The sequence below is a fragment of the Mustela nivalis genome (genome assembly GCF_964662115.1).
Source record: "Mustela nivalis genome assembly, chromosome: 1".
Classification (NCBI taxonomy): Eukaryota; Metazoa; Chordata; class Mammalia; order Carnivora; family Mustelidae; genus Mustela; species Mustela nivalis.
In genome coordinates, this window is record NC_139020.1 from 198,978,106 (window position 1) to 198,993,723 (window position 15,618).

General features: G+C 60.5%; 1 protein-coding gene across 1 annotated transcript in view; it reads left to right on the forward strand.

Moving 5' to 3' along the window:
- Positions 1–15,411, forward strand: part of SCAP (SREBF chaperone) — a 72,611-nt gene extending 57,200 nt beyond the window's left edge. The window contains exons 4-23 of the mRNA XM_082705100.1: positions 2,754–2,911; positions 3,710–3,930; positions 4,098–4,203; positions 4,888–5,060; positions 5,461–5,587; positions 7,048–7,160; positions 8,132–8,226; positions 9,412–9,510; positions 9,648–9,866; positions 10,678–11,054; positions 11,531–11,719; positions 11,799–12,000; positions 12,087–12,202; positions 12,332–12,851; positions 12,946–13,031; positions 13,971–14,053; positions 14,171–14,337; positions 14,498–14,578; positions 14,765–14,971; positions 15,054–15,411. Of these exons, the coding sequence (XP_082561226.1) occupies positions 2,754–2,911; positions 3,710–3,930; positions 4,098–4,203; positions 4,888–5,060; positions 5,461–5,587; positions 7,048–7,160; positions 8,132–8,226; positions 9,412–9,510; positions 9,648–9,866; positions 10,678–11,054; positions 11,531–11,719; positions 11,799–12,000; positions 12,087–12,202; positions 12,332–12,851; positions 12,946–13,031; positions 13,971–14,053; positions 14,171–14,337; positions 14,498–14,578; positions 14,765–14,971; positions 15,054–15,299 (3,585 nt within the window). The 3' untranslated portion in view covers positions 15,300–15,411. The remainder of the gene's footprint in view (positions 1–2,753; positions 2,912–3,709; positions 3,931–4,097; positions 4,204–4,887; positions 5,061–5,460; positions 5,588–7,047; positions 7,161–8,131; positions 8,227–9,411; positions 9,511–9,647; positions 9,867–10,677; positions 11,055–11,530; positions 11,720–11,798; positions 12,001–12,086; positions 12,203–12,331; positions 12,852–12,945; positions 13,032–13,970; positions 14,054–14,170; positions 14,338–14,497; positions 14,579–14,764; positions 14,972–15,053) is intronic.
- Positions 15,412–15,618: the final 207 nt, after the last annotated feature.

Below are 15,618 nucleotides of genomic sequence, written 5' to 3' on the forward strand. Positions count from 1 at the left end.
CAGGCAGGAGCCGCTGGGCAGGTGTGTAACACCTGAGCTCTCTAGTCCCTTAGGTGGGGTGACTCAGCTAAGACTTGTTACCGCAGAGGTCGTTTGGCCGGTAACACCCTTTGTTGGTTGCTTTCCCTCCCTGTGGCTTGTGCTTTTCCCCTCTCTGTGCTTTCTGCACACCCCAAATAAACCACCCGTCTTGGGCTCTGCTCCTCGGGAACCCAGACTGAGACAGTGGGTGACAAGAGTCAGGCCCATGCCTATTGAATAAACCATGGTAAGGGAATTTTGATGCCCAGAAGAGGGGGCTTGAAGGGTGCCAGTGTTGGGTGGCAAGTTTGTTACAATCCTATTAAATGAGCGGACCAAGACCTTGGAAAAGTTGCAAAGACGTAAAATAGCTGCTGGGGAAGTTCACTGGGAAATCAGGGAGGGTGAGTCAGGAGCCCTTCAGCAGAGGGAGGCCCAGCCAAGGCCAGGGGGCAGGGCTGTGCTGTAGGACTCAGCCATTCCCTGGGGCTGCCGTTGGGGCTTGCCGGCGGGGCTTGCCAACCGACGAGTGCTGGGTCTACCCAGCCCTGGTGGAAGGACAACAGAGAAAGAGACGTCTAAGGCAAAGGCTTACATGTTCCTATGAAAATCTGATGAAAGCCGTGGATCCCTCTCCCCTAAAAATGATGATGATAGTCATAATATGTACACTTTGAAGCAGAAACTTTAAAAAAAAAAATTGGTGGAGCAAGGTGCTCCCAGAACTTCTAGAGCTGTCCGTAGGACCCAGGAGAGGGCTCTGGTTCTGAGTCATGTTGCACTTGTAGAGACGGTAGTGTGAGTGGCCCTGGCTGGGATGAAGGGGGCTGGGGAGGAAGTTGAGGGCCTAAGGTGGAGGTGGAGGGCCCGAGAAGGGCACTGGGCAGAGGAGGTGGCGTGTGTGACACAGCCTTGTGGCCAGTGGGCACAAACCAGGGCTGGAGGCTCTGCGGTGCTGGGCCATCTCTGGGTGACCTGCCTTGTCCTTCACAGGTTTTGGGGATGATTGCCCTGGGGCGGGTCTCCTTGTAGAGCTGTTTGATTTCAGATGGCTCCTCCCCCACTCAGGCCTGTGGGGGGAGTTGAGCGGAGGAGCTGCTGGCAGCCAGCTCCCTCCAGAGTCCTCTGTGCCTCTGAGCAGCTTCTAGCAGGCCAGGTCCTGTGCAAAAGACAAGCAGGTGAGGCCTTCTGTCCGCGGCGCCTTTGTGAGGGCGTCCTGAACGGAAACTTCACAGAGGCACAGGTGGTTGCCTTGGGTTGTTCCTTGACACTCAGGAGGCCGGAACTTGCCGCTCACCTTCAGCATCCTGACCTTGCTTGTGCGATGGACTGTCTGGGCGTCATCGAGCGGCTGAGTGGCCTTTCTTCATGTCCTCCCTTGCTCTTGGGCGTCCCTGATTGCGGCACTGCCATGCGTCATGGCTGCTGGGCTGTCTTGCCCTGCCTCCACCTGGATGATGCCATAACTCCAGAGGCTTCCGGAGCGTGACTTCCACCTCGTCGCTTCCTCTCAAAGACAGCCGGGGGCTGTTCTTTGTCAGCGGGTTAGAATCCGCAACCGCTCAGGCAGGCGCCCTCCCAGCCTCCCCTTGTTCTGGCTGGGACTTCTGGTCGTATCTGGCAGGACTCCCGCGTGCTGTCCAGACTGGCTGTGCGCTCAGAGGCGCTCCCCGTCCCTCTCCTGCCAGGCCTTCCCCACCTCACGGCTCCACGCCATTTCTCCCTGGGCCGGCTAATCCAGTACCTCATTTTGGGGGTGCTCCATGACCTCTGTGTCACTGGGAATTACTCAGACGTGCCTGTTACATGTCTGAACGCTTCAGTCAGGGACCTGTTGTTAGTTCTTCCAGGGCTGCCGGCCGGTTCTAGTGAGAGAAGGGTGTGGCGTTCAGTGAGGAGACGCGGGCTTGGGCCCTTGTAACACCTGCACCAGTCCTGAGAGCCTGGGGAGTCACCTTGCTTCTCACAGGACTGTTGGGGGGCGGGGGTGGTGGCAGTGAAAAGCTGTGCCAGAACTGTTTATTGGTAAGATTTCCGTGAATACGTAATCTCTGCATGTGCTGTTTGGATGCACGTGTGTGTCTGTGGGTCCATGTGGTGGGAGGGGTGTGTGTGTGCGTGTTCTCGATGCTGTGGGGTGAATGTCGGTCACATCCTTTCACAGTGAGGAAACTGGAATCCAGAAAAATACAACATGTTCCCGAGGCCGTACGGTTGGAGAGCTGGGATTTAAAATTGGGTCTTTGGATCTTTAAAATCCACTGACATGCAAGTGATGGGGTCAGTAAGACAGGCCGCGCCCTGTTGGGAGTTTAGGGTCCTCTGCGGGGGCAGCAGATCCATCCCATAGAGGGCAGGGCTGTAAGTGCTTTAGGCTTCATGAGTCACAGTCTCTGTGCTGAACACTCACCGGAGTCATGGTTGTGTGACAGCAGCCGGGGACAGCACAGAGTGAGGTAGGCACAGCTGTGTTCCAGGAAAACCGTATTCAGAGAAGCAGGTGTTGGGCTTGACCACACTTGTAGCCATGGTCTGCTGACCCCTGGTCTATTGGGAAGTGAGTAGGGAAGTGGTCCATAGATGGTAAAGAGCCCCTCGAGGACACCTTCATTTCTGAAGTCCCGTCCTTCGGGCCTCACATGGTTGGCCCATCGTAGATGCTCAGTACAGCCTTCCCGAGCGTGGGCCAGTGCCGAGCTGACCTTTCTGCCCTTCCCCCGTTTCTTCCACAGTATGTGGGTGCCCCCGTGGCTTACATCCAGCAGATATTTGTGAAGTCCTCGGTGTCTCCCTGGCACAAGAACCTCCTGGCAGTGGATGTGTTTCGCTCCCCTCTGTCACGTGCATTCCAGCTGGTGGAAGAGATCCGGAACCACGTGCTGAGAGACAGGTAACCCTCTCGGAGACCACAGCCTCCCTGAACTCCTTCCGCACCACAGGAGGGGTGGGTGCCGGCCTCTCTCTAACCACAGAGCCAGCCAGCTTGGCGGAAACTGAACAGGCAAGCAGAGCGGCGGGGTCGCCAGCTTTGCATTTCTCAGCATCCTGCCGGGTCCCCATGGCCACACACCCCTGGACCTCTGCGGAGGGCACAGTTTTGTCCTCAGGTCTCAGATGGAGTAGGTGTCATCAGTGCTGACCCTGTGCCGGGCTTGCCTCACACCTCAGCTGGCTTGCTGCCTGGCGCCCCTGAGGCGTGGACGTGGTGGTGGTCGGGCTGAGAAGAGGCACCCCCCGCACCCCCAAAGCAACGGATTGCTTCTGAGGCCCCATGGGTGGTGCCACCCAGCCCCCTGGTCTCTGGGGTGTGCTGGCTTCACAGGCTGCCTCCCCTCTGGGATTTTAGTTAGCTAAGGGCTTTGGCACACATTTTGGTGACTGAAATGAAGCCCCTCATTTTTGCCCTGGCTGCCCACTGAATTGCCTGAGGTGTCTTAGTGTGTGAGAGGTTGTATCCGCTCTCAGAACGCACTTCTCAGAGAGGCTTGGGGCCTCACGTGTACTGTGAAGGTCCATCAACCACATGGTTTGGTTGTTGACCACCTGGAAGAACCCCCCCAACCCCCACCCTGCAGCTGTCCTAATCCTTAGGCATCTGGGAACCTGAGGACAGGAGCCCCCTGTCAGTGCAGTGCGCCTGCCCTGTGTTCACAGACACAGCAGGTGCCTTGTGCTCTCTCCTGCACAGTTCCGGGACCAGGGGCCTGGAGGAGGTGTGCCTGCAGGTGACCGACCTGCTTCCAGGCCTCAGGAAGCTCCGGAACCTACTTCCGGAGCATGGATGCCTGCTGCTGTCCCCTGGGAACTTCTGGCAGAATGACCGGGAACGCTTCCATGCTGATCCTGACATCATTGGGACCATCCACCAGCACGAGCCCAAAACCCTACAGACTTCAGCCACGCTCAAAGGTACCTCCAGGGCAGGTTGCCTAGGTTGGTCACCGTGTCCTCTGTGATGGGCGCTCTGGCAGATCAGGGGTTACCCCATGTTTTTCGGGGTGGGAGTAGGGAGGGGTCCTTGACAGCCCTACAGTGGCTGTCTTCCTATGTCAGTACCTGATGCTTTCTGTCTGCAGACTTGCTGTTCGGTGTTCCCGGGAAGTACAGCGGGGTGGGCCTCTACACCAGGAAGAGGATGGTCTCATACACCATCACCCTGGTCTTCAGGCGCTACCATGCCAAGTAAGGCTGGCGGCGCTTGGGGCTCCTGGCTGGGCTGTGGAATGGCATGAGGCTTTGAGTAGTCCCTGCTCTGGTTTAGGGTGTCCAGAATGCCCCCCGGAACTTGCAGTTTTTAAGCATCCTGTTGAAATGTTTATCTCCCTTAGACTGCAGGAGGCTGTGTTTCCACATTTGAGCAGGGATGACCTGACGCCTGGTTAAGAATAAGGAACTAACTATACATTGGATAATTGAATTAAAAAATAAAGAAAAAGAAGAAGGGACTAAGGCAAATTCATTGTCCTGGTTCTTCCACTCTGGTAGGAGTCCCTAGCTGGTGACTCCTGAGCCCGATGTGGCCTCAGGCCTTCCTAGCAGAGTGCCGCAGGCAGCTCCCTACCCAGGGAGAGAACACTGGAGATGCCTCCAGTCGATCGGCTGTCTGGGCCTTGGGCACTTAGAGTGCTATGAGAGGTCAGGAAAGGAGTGTTCAGGAAGGAGCTGGAGGAGCTCCTGAGATAGCTTTGTCATTCTTCCAAGGCTGCTTGGAGACTGTGGGGAAGCTCAGACACCACAGAGCCTCCAGCATGGGGAGGAGGGCAGCCCTGATGGGCCTTCCTGCCAGGGAGGGTCTCTTCCCCTGGCCCAAGAGGGACAGTCTGCCCCCTCACTCCTCCCCGCCCCCCCCCCCCCGCCCACGAGCAGGTTCCTGGGCAGCCTGCGGGCCCGCCTGATGCTGCTGCACCCCAGCCCCAACTGCAGCCTGCGGGCGGAGAGCCTGGTCCACGTGCACTTCAAGGAGGAGATTGGTATCGCCGAACTCATCCCCCTCGTGACCACCTACATCATCTTGTTCGCCTACATCTACTTCTCCACACGTAGGTGCACAGCGCCGAGGCGGGGGGCTTTCTCCAAGCTAAGCGGGCATTCCAGGCTACCTGCTTCCCTGTTCTGAAGGTGGCTTGGCAGAGAGGTCACCCATGCCCGGCGATCACAAACGCCAGGGCTTCCTCCTCTGGTGGAGTCTCAGGCTTGGGTGGTTCTGGGCCTTCTCTGGCTTCTCAGGAAAAGACCCTTCCTGAGTTAGGGCTCCCAAGACACACCATTTCTCTGAGACTGGGAAGTATGTGTGGCTGTTCTTTTCTTGGATTAAACTAGGGGCCTCCGCTTCCTCAGAGGTCAGGCACACTCTGCTCCTAGGAGATAAGTCCAGACGGGCCCCGGGTGGGTCAGGGTCTGGGGTAAACGCTGCCCTGAGGTGTCTTCTCTGCCTTCCAGGCAAGATCGACATGGTCAAGTCCAAGTGGGGGCTGGCCCTGGCTGCTGTGGTCACAGTGCTCAGCTCGCTGCTTATGTCCGTGGGGCTCTGCACACTCTTCGGCCTGACACCCACCCTCAATGGCGGGTAGGTCCCCACCGGGCTCCCCTGAGCTTCAGGCCAGAGAGCCTCCAGGCTTGCCCAGGACTGGATGCTTGCTGTTCCGCCAGATCTTCACGTAGTTATCTTGATATTGAAGAGATATATTTTTTTACCTTTGACTCACTTGGCTTGTATTTACACTCATGTATGTATAGTGTATCTATATATACATATAACACATATGCAGGTATGGCCGTGTATGTGGGGCAGGTATTCATATATGTGTATATAAGTGTGTTTTTGCATGTGTGTGTGTAAGCGATGTGGACGTGTGTGTTCAGTATATATCCACATGCATACCGCTCCGTATTGGTTTAGGGCACAGATGGGTAGGAGGTTAAGAAAGGTACATTTCTTCCCTTTTTCACCTAAAACATTCAATTACTAACAAAATAGGTCATTTCAGAGTTTTTTTTTTTTTTAAGATTTTATTTATTTATTTTGATAGACAGAAATCACAGGTAGGCAGAGAGGCAGGCAGAGAGAGAGGAAGGGAAGCAGGCTCCCCGCTGAGCAGAGAGCCCGATGCGGGGCTCAATCCCAAGACCCTGAGATCATGACCTGAGCCAAAGCCAGAGGCTTTAACCCACTGAGCCACCCAGGCGCCCCCATTTCAGAGTTTTTAAAAGATACAAGCACAGTCTAATTTGCCACCTTTCCATTGACCTGTGCTTTCTCTTGCCATTTCTCTCCAGCTCTGGGGCTGGAAGCCCTGTTCCGTGTTTGTCTTCGGTCTTTAGGCTCCCCCGGCCCCTGCCCATCCTTTAGTGGCCGCTGACTGCCTGGCTCCTCACTTACTGGGGCTGCTCAGGCTGGTTGTGGGCGCAGCGATATTGTGCTTTCTGTTACTTCCCTTGCTCGTGGAACACTTGCTGCCTTTTCTGAACCTGGTGGGGCTGACACCCCATCCCCCGTGGCTGCTGTGCCCTCCTCAGAGCCCTGGGTTCCATGGCCCCACAGCAGGGGTCCCGGCGGGTACACCTCAGCTGGGGTGACCTGTCCCTCACAGTTCTCACCAGTAGTCTGAGCCTCAGCTCCCAGAGAACAGGTAGTTCTCCAGATAGCTTCTGCAGAGGTGACGAGGGCCTGGCTGCGGTGCTGCCAAGGGCTCCCCGCCCTTTGCTCTGGAAGTTCCGGTGTGGGAGAGACAGGGAGAGTGGTGTTCTGGCAGCCGCTGGGTGCTGTGTAGATTTAGGCCAGGATGCTTGCTGACGCCCGGCCGGGCTTCCAAGCCTGCCTGAAAGCTGAGGGCTGTGCAGGCAGAGGGCCTGTGTAGTGCGGCAGAGGGGGCTGGGGCTTGTGCCCTGTGCTTCTGGAAGTCACTCAGCAGCCTCCCGCTAGAGGCTGCAAACCCCACAGCCTTCCCAGGGCCCAAGCCTATGGAGGAGCAGCACGTGCTGGGGCCTCCTCAGCACAGTCCTCACTCTCTCCCTCTCTGTCCCCAGCGAGATTTTCCCTTACCTTGTGGTGGTTATTGGGTTAGAGAACGTGTTGGTGCTCACCAAGTCTGTGGTCTCGACCCCAGTGGACCTGGAGGTGAAGCTGCGCATTGCCCAAGGTAACACGGCTGGCAGTGAAGGGGGTGCTGGGGGGGGGCTTCTGTGCTGCGCTTCCTGCTGTGGAGGAGACAGGGGGCCCCACGGGTCGCCCTTGCTCTGACCTCCAGTATAACGTCGTGTGGACTGCCGGGCCCTGGGGGCTTGCTAGCATGTGCCCTGAGGAACCACGGAACTGCTAGACTGGACTTTGTGCTGGTTCATGTTTCAGTCAGAACACAGCAGGGCCCATGTGTGCCGTGGCCCTCTGTCCAGACTGGCACCCAGTGCTTCCTCTTCCTGCCTCACTCTGCCGCACCAGGTGCAGGCTCCTGCGTCTGGTCACTGCAGAGACACTGCCTCCACCGCTGCCACGAAAGGCCCTTGGGACTCGGTGCCACAGGAGCTGGGGGTCAGGATTCTGAGGAAAGTGGGCAGAGAGCCTAGACCTGGAAGTCTGAACTCTTGCACTTCCTCTGCGGAACCCCCAGTCTGTGGGAACGGGGCCGAGGGCAGGCTGTTCGTTCATTCGAAGCCTTTGTGAGCTGCTGTGAGAGGCCAGGCCCTGCGCTAGATGGGGAGCTCTGAGGATGCGAGGGGACACGGCCCCTTACCCAGCAGGGGCTTGCTCTGGGGGCAGGGGCTGGAGGAAGAACACAGCCAGCACTTGCATCGCTCGGGCCTTCCACCGGCTGTGGCCGGGCCCTTGCAGACCAGACAGTATAGTACATGGGTGTGCCAGAGTGGGCGGAACTCGGCTTTCCTCTTGGATTTGCTCATCTCCGCACCCTGCTTCTCCCTTCGTCTGATGGCGGCCGTAGCTCTTCTCGGTACTCTCCAGCCCCTTCCCTGCGGCAGCCGTGCAGTGCTGGCAGTACTGGAGCCTGGGCACTGGGAGAGTCCCGAGCACTGGGCCACTGTGGTGGAATGGCTGCCTCAGAAGGCTGGGCACCCTGCCTGTGTGCTGGCCCCATGGCCCTGTTGTCCCCTGCAGGCCTAAGCAGTGAGAGCTGGTCCATCATGAAGAACATGGCCACGGAGCTGGGCATCATCCTCATTGGCTACTTCACCCTGGTGCCCGCCATCCAGGTAAGACCCCAAGGCCTGCCCGTGCGGGGGTACCCCTCAGCACGGACGCCCTGGCCTTGGGACCTCTGCTGCCCAGATGCCGTTCCATGCACACAGTGCTCCTGGCAGGCCTGGTTCAGAAGTTCTACCCAGTTCCAGTCAGACCTGTTTCTCATTTCTCAAGCAGAAGCCCTGTGCTGCATTGGCCCTCTCCTCCTTCCTGGGCTTAGTGTGGACCCACTTATGTAGCCTCCAGGCACAGACCACCCCCCACCATAGGAGGGCCACCACCCACTGCTCCGAGTGGCTCCTGTTCTTGGCCAAGTGCTCCCACCCACTGTGGGGCTGCGAGCAGGCAGAGGGGGACCTACGCCGAGTCGGAGCCCAGACTTGACTTGGGGGGTTGCAGGGAGGGAGCCGTGCAGCTTGTCTTCCCCGTCCGTCCCCCGGAGCTGGCAGGGCTGCTGAGTTGTGGTGTGAGCAGAGAACATAGGGTGACCCAGAGGGCATCTGCAGGACATAGTGCCGTCTTGGGACATTAGAGCTGCCAGAGCACTGTGTCACCATGAGCTGGGTCCTTTATCTTACCCCAGATGTGAGTGGGAGCTGTGGTGAAGGGCAGGGAAGGAAAACTGAAATCTGAGCAGATTCTGTGGACAGAACTTGGAGAGCAGAGGCACTACCCATATTCCTTTCAGGGCAGAAATAATTCCCTCCTGCCCTCTCTCCCTCCGTTGGTACTGTGCAGTCACTGGCAAGGAAGCTTTCTGGGAATCCTGACATTGGGTCAGGCCTGGGCTCTGTGTAGGCATTGGTCATAGAACTTAAGCAGGGCCAAAGAGTCTTTGAGGGAGGCCTTTTGGGGGAGCGGGATGCTGGGGCTCAGATTTTCAGGTTGGATCAGGCCTTCCGCTCTAGGGGGGGTTGGAAGGTATAGGGAGAGCACCTACCCTTTCCACCTTCTTGGGGTGGTGGTGGGGGAGAGTGTCTCTGCTGCCCCCTGGTGGGGAGGGAGGGGGTTGTAGCTGGCACTGCCGCTTGTTCCTCGGCCACTCTCAGAGTCAGAACACAGCAGCATCTCTTTATCTCTTGGCTGGGCTCTGCCCGCCACTGCCCTACAGATTCTGAGGTACTTGCAGGCAGGGAGCTGCTTCTCAGGGTCTGCGCCATGATGTCATCGTGTTCCCTCAACTGCTCTAATTCCAGGAGTTCTGTCTCTTCGCCGTTGTGGGCCTGGTGTCGGACTTCTTCCTTCAGATGCTGTTTTTCACCACTGTCCTTTCCATTGATATCCGCCGGATGGAGGTAGGAGTGCGCTGTGCCCTGCCCCACCTACCTTCCTGGCCATGCTCAGGGTGGCCCAGGGTGAGAGCGCTGCAGATCTCGGTCGTGGGCTGCCTCTGGACAGCAAGGTCGAGCCTTGACCACTGTGCCCCCCACAGCTAGCAGACCTGAACAAGCGGCTGCCCTCAGAGGCCTGCCTGCCCCCAGCAAAACCAGTGGGGCGGCCAGCACGCTTCGAGCGGCAGCTGGCTGTGCGGCCCTCCACACCCCACACCATCACGCTGCAACCGTCCTCCTTCCGAAACCTGCGGCTCCCCAAGAGGCTGCGTGTCATCTACTTCCTGGCCCGCACCCGCCTGGCGCAGCGCCTCATCATGGTACCTGCCACCCCCTGCCCCCCCGCCGCCCTCTGAGGGCTGGCCCTCCGTTCCCTCTGGACTTCTGCGCTTTGCTTTGGGAGGTGGGGGGTGCTCCTCGGGCCCTCACGGCCCCAGGAAGCCGGGCTTTGGGAAGCTGCCCACCATACCCTCCTGCCCAGATCCTGGTGGCTTCGGAGGTGATAAGCCTATCTCTGAGAGCAGCAGTCCCGGGAGCATCGGGTAGAAGAGTCACCGTCTCCTTAGAGGGACGCAGGACAGGAGCCTGGTGGATGGGGTGCTCTGGGATGGAACAGTGCCCGGCGTCAGAAAATGCTGGCCAGACTCTTTCACTTGTTGGGCTGCGTGGAAGGAGAGGAGCAGGGCTGGCTACTGGCCAGCAATGGCGCTCCCATGGAGCTGCAGGGAGAAGGCTGAGGCCCTCTGAGGACTGGGGAACCCATGGGCGTCTCTGAAGCAGGTCAGTTAGCCGGTCCCTCTCGCCGTGCTGACCATGGGAATGGTGCCTGCTTTCTGGCCCCAGCTGTTAGATGGGGTTTGGGGAAGTTCTAAGGGCGCTCTTCGTTATTTCTAGGGCAGGAAACCCAAACCTTGACCATGAAAAGGGGACTCGGTCCCTCCAATGACAGTTGGCCCAGGTGGTAGTGGGAGGACTTGGTGAGGCAGAAGGGAGGACAGGTTGGGACCTGGGTCTTCTCCCCACCCCCAGGCCTGAGGTCCCTACGCTGTTTCCTTCTGGCATGAGGGCCAAGGCTGCTGGGGGTCAGGGCCACCCGGAGGTCCCTCTGAGCACCCATTGGCCCCCCTGCAGGCCGGCACTGTCGTCTGGATCGGCATCCTGGTGTACACAGACCCAGCAGGGCTGCGCACGTACCTCGCTGCCCAGGTGACAGAGCAGAGCCCGCTGGGCGACGGCGCCCTGACTCCCATGCCTGTGCCTAGTGGTGTACTGCCCGCCAGCCACCCCGACCCTGCTTTCTCCATCTTCCCACCTGATGCCCCTAAGCTACCTGAGAACCAGACGTTGCCTGGAGAGCCGCCTGAGCCTGGGGGCCCAGCAGAGGGCACCCCTGACAGCCCTGTCCCAGAGGTAACCTGGGGGCCTGAGGATGAGGAACTTTGGAGGACCCTCTCCTTCCGCCACTGGCCTACGCTCTTCAGCTACTACAACATCACACTGGCCAAGAGGTGAGTTGGGCTGTATCAGCTCATCGTCCCAGAGCGTCCCTTCCTCCTCAGGCAGGAGACCCATTGCTTTGAATTTCGTGTTTCCTTTCCAAGAAACACCCATAGGGTTGTGAGGTAGGAACCTATGCTCCAGGCAGTCACAACCCAAGACAATGGCCCTGGGTCTCACCCTGGGAACTCACAGGTTGCGGCCAGCCCCTCGGCTGGAATGACCTCAACCCACCGGCCGTCACCCACTCTGTGCCCGGATGGGGGACAGAGGCGGCCCACATGCAGTGGTGGCTGTATGGGCACTGGGTGCCTATCACAGAGCAGGGCTTGGGGTCGGTCCTGGGCTGGGAAGGACTTGGCTCTGCGCCCCCCCTCACCCCCCCCCCCCCCCCCCCCCCGCTGTTGAGCCAGTCTTGGTGGGAAGGGGGAGGGGCCCTTTCACAGGCTCCGCGCTGACACCCCCCCCACCCCCCGCCGGCTCCCAGGTACATTAGCCTGCTGCCTGTCATCCCGGTCACCCTGCGCCTGAACCCCAGGGAGGCCCTGGAGGGGCGGCATCCTCAGGACGGTCGCAGTGCCTGGCCCTCACAGCGGCAGGGCCCAGGGGCGCTCTGGGAGGCCGGCCCCAGGGCGCCCGGGGTGGTGCCTGCCCACGGCGACATCACCCTGTACAAGTAAGGCTCCCCAGGGAGGTGGTCGGCGGAGGGGGATTCAGGGGTGGGGGCGCACGTGACCACGCTCCCGCCCGCGCAGGGTGGCGGCGCTCGGCCTGGCGGCTGGCATGGTGCTCGTGCTGCTGCTGCTCTGCCTCTACCGCGTGCTCTGCCCGCGCAACTACGGGCAGCCCGGCAGCGGGCCTGGGCGGCGGCGGCGTGGAGAGCTGCCCTGCGACGACTACGGCTACGCGCCGCCCGAGACGGAGATCCTACCGCTGGTGCTGCGCGGGCACCTCATGGTGAGCTGGTGGGCGGGGCCGGGGCGGGCGGAGGCGGGGCCGGGGCGGGGCCCACGTGCTGACACCCCTCCCCCCACTTCCGGCAGGACATCGAGTGTCTGGCCAGCGACGGCATGCTGCTGGTGAGCTGCTGCCTGGCCGGCCACGTGTGTGTGTGGGATGCGCAGACCGGGGACTGCCTTACACGCATTCCGCGACTGGGGTAAGTGCCTGCCCCCGCCCCCGCCCCCGCCCCCGCCCCCGCCCCCTCCGATCCCACCCCACCCCCACCCCACTCCGTCCTCATTCCATCTTCCCTCCATTCTCACTCCGACCTCCTGGCCCGCGGCAGGCTGCGCCGCGACAGTGGCGTTGGCAGCGTGTTCGAGGCGCAGGAGAGCTGGGAACGGCTGTCGGACAGCGGGAAGGGGGGCCTGGAGGAGCCGGGGGACAGCCCTCCCCTGCGGCACCGGCCCCGGGGCCCCCAGCCGCCTGCCCTCTTCGGGGACCAGCCAGACCTCACCTGCCTGATTGACACCAACTTCTCTGCCCAGCCGAGGCTCTCGGAACCCACGCAGCCGGAGCCCCGGCACCGGGCGGGCTGCAGCCGTGCTCGCGAGGGTCCGGGCTACGACTTCAGCCGCCTGGTGCAGCGCGTGTACCAGGAGGACGGCCTGGCGCCTAGCCACTCGCCAGCCCTGCGCCCGGCCTCCCCTGGGCCCGGGTCGCCCCCGACCCCCGAGGACGAGGGGGCCTATCCAGAGAAGGGCTCCCCTTCCCTGGCTTGGGCCCCCAGCGCAGACGGCTCCATCTGGAGCCTGGAGCTGCAGGGCAGCCTTATCGTGGTGGGGCGGAGCAGCGGCCGCCTGGAGGTGGGCCGGGGCCAGGGGATGGAGGGATGGGGGAAGGGCAGTCCACTTAGGGTTTTAGGGTGCAGGCAGGTGCTCATGGCCTCTGGACCTGCAGGTGTGGGACGCCATTGAGGGCACACTGCGCTGCAGCAGCGAGGAGGTGTCCTCGGGCATCACGGCCCTCGTATTCCTGGACAAGAGGTGAGAGTGCTGCCCAGCCTGGCCAAGCCCCAGCTGTGCCCTTCCCAGTCCCTTCCCCAATGCGTCATTGATGGCTCTTCTCAGTACTCAGCCCCACACCTGTCAGCAGCAGGTACGCCACCACAGTGGGGGTGACAGCTGAAGTGCCAACAGCCTCCCAGGCTACGCCACCACAGTGGGGGTGACAGCTGAAGTGCCAACAGCCTCCCCGCCAGCCTGGGCATGTTTTTCAGTTCCTCCACACTTGGAAATTCTTCCCTGCTCTGCTCGTTCTCTCCCGCCCCTGACCCCAGGGTGTCTGCCCAGTCCTCAGAGCTCCTGGTGACCACCGGCTCTCCTCCTGGCCCTCCTGCTCCCCCTGCGCCCACCTTCGTAGGCTATGGCCAACTGTGGCTTTCTGGTTCAGGCCTTGTAGGCAGGCCCTGCCTTGTGCTGGTGGGACCTCTGGGCAAATGCCCTGTCTCTGCCTAGGATTCCTGGGCAGGGAAGAAATCCTGCTTTTTTGTGTGGAAAAAGGGAGTGCAGTGGGTGGTGCTTAGAGCAAAGCTGCTCTTCTTTGGTGAGACCACATGCCTCCTGCGGCTCCCACACAGTCCCCTTGGGGCCCATCTCCGTCCTCGGAAGCCCGCCCTTTAGCTTCAGGCTATGAGGGCTTTAACCTGTCTCACCTGTTCTCCAGGTGCCACTTTACACGTCAGCTCATGTGCCCTTGTGACCACCCTGTGAGGCAGTAGTTGTCCCCATTTCACAGATAAACAGAGGCAGGGTAGAGTTGCAGCCTGGGTCCCCGGCTTCAGCATGTTTCCCAGCACCTGTGCTTGCCTCTCGGCCATGGTCCCTCCGGCCGCTCCCATATGCCCAGCGGAGCTGACCCGTCCGGTGGCCACGGGGCTCGGGTGTTCTGAGGGAGCGCCCCCAGCAGCCGGTCTTCTCTTCCAGGATTGTGGCTGCCCGGCTCAACGGTTCACTGGATTTCTTCTCCTTGGAGACCCACGCTGCCCTCAGCCCCCTGCAGTTCCGAGGTCAGAGGGCCTGTGCTGGGCACGTGTCTGCGGCCGGCGGTGGGCAGGGGTGCAGAGTGCGGGGGCTGCCTGCAGGGTGTTTCCTCAGAGATTGCATACTTGGGCCGCTGTCTGCAGGGACTCCAGGGCGAAGCAGTTCCCCCGCATCCCCTGTGTACAGCAGCAGTGACGCGGTAGCCTGTCGCCTCACCCACACCGTGCCCTGTGCGCACCAGAAACCCATTACAGCCCTGAAGGCCGCAGCCGGGCGACTCGTGACCGGGAGCCAGGACCACACGCTGAGAGTGAGGGTTGGCTCCGTCTTGTGGGGGCTGCGGTGGCCTAGCCTGGGATGGCGAGCTTTTGGGGTCAGCCAGGGAGAGGAGGTAGAGAAGGGATTTCCCAGCCAAAAATGGAACTGGGAAACCACCCGAGACCAGAACCTGATGCCCACCCCTGCCCCAGGTATTCCGTCTGGAGGACTCGTGTTGCCTCTTCACCCTGCAGGGCCACTCAGGGGCCATCACAGCAGTGTACATTGACCAGGTGAGGGGGCCACGGGTCAGGTACTGGGTACCAAGCCATGGCCTTTGTTTGGACTTGGGACAGCTGGCCTCCAGAACCTTTGGGGAAGCAGAAAGGGAGGGAACCCCCACTCCCCACGGCACTGGGATACTCTCGTGGACAGAGGCATTCCCCCAGTGACCCAGCCCCCCGCGCCTTTTCCCCTAGACCATGGTGCTGGCCAGTGGAGGACAAGATGGGGCCATCTGTCTGTGGGATGTGCTGACGGGCAGCCGGGTTAGCCACATGTTCGCTCACCGTGGGGATGTCACCTCCCTCACCTGTACCACCTCCTGTGTCATCAGTAGTGGCCTGGATGACCTCATCAGCATCTGGGACCGGAGCACCGGCATCAAGCTCTACTCCATTCAGCAGGTGGGCAGATCCGGGGCCACAGGACTCTTGGCATTTTAGGGAGGGATTCGAGGCACTAAGCTGATCCTGTCTTTGTCTCCAGGACCTGGGCTGTGGTGCAAGCTTGGGGGTCATCTCCGACAACTTGCTGGTGACTGGCGGCCAGGGCTGTGTCTCCTTCTGGGACCTAAACTACGGGGATCTGTTACAGACCGTCTACCTGGGGAAAAACAGTGAGGCCCAGCCCACTCGCCAGATCCTGGTGCTGGACAATGCCGCCATTGTCTGCAACTTTGGTAGCGAGCTCAGCCTCGTGTACGTGCCCTCCGTGCTGGAGAAGCTGGACTGAGCAGGGGTGGGAGCTGACGGTGCACAGCTGAGTCTTCCAGAAGCTGTCTCTGAACTGTCCTGTCCTGCCTCGTGACTGTAATAATATTAAACTTTTTTTTTTTTTAATCCCATCTGCTACGGATCCTTCGAGCCACTTGCATCTTCCCCTAGAGCTGTCGCACCCCTGCCTCACTCCCTCCATGCCCGAACCCCAGCACGAGCCTTGCATGGTGCACAGGGGCAGCTCTGGGCCTGCCTCCTTCACCCTTCAGAGGTGTGGAAGCCAGGGGTGGCTCCGTGGTGGTCCTACGACCTGGCCACATCCAAGCTCACTAATG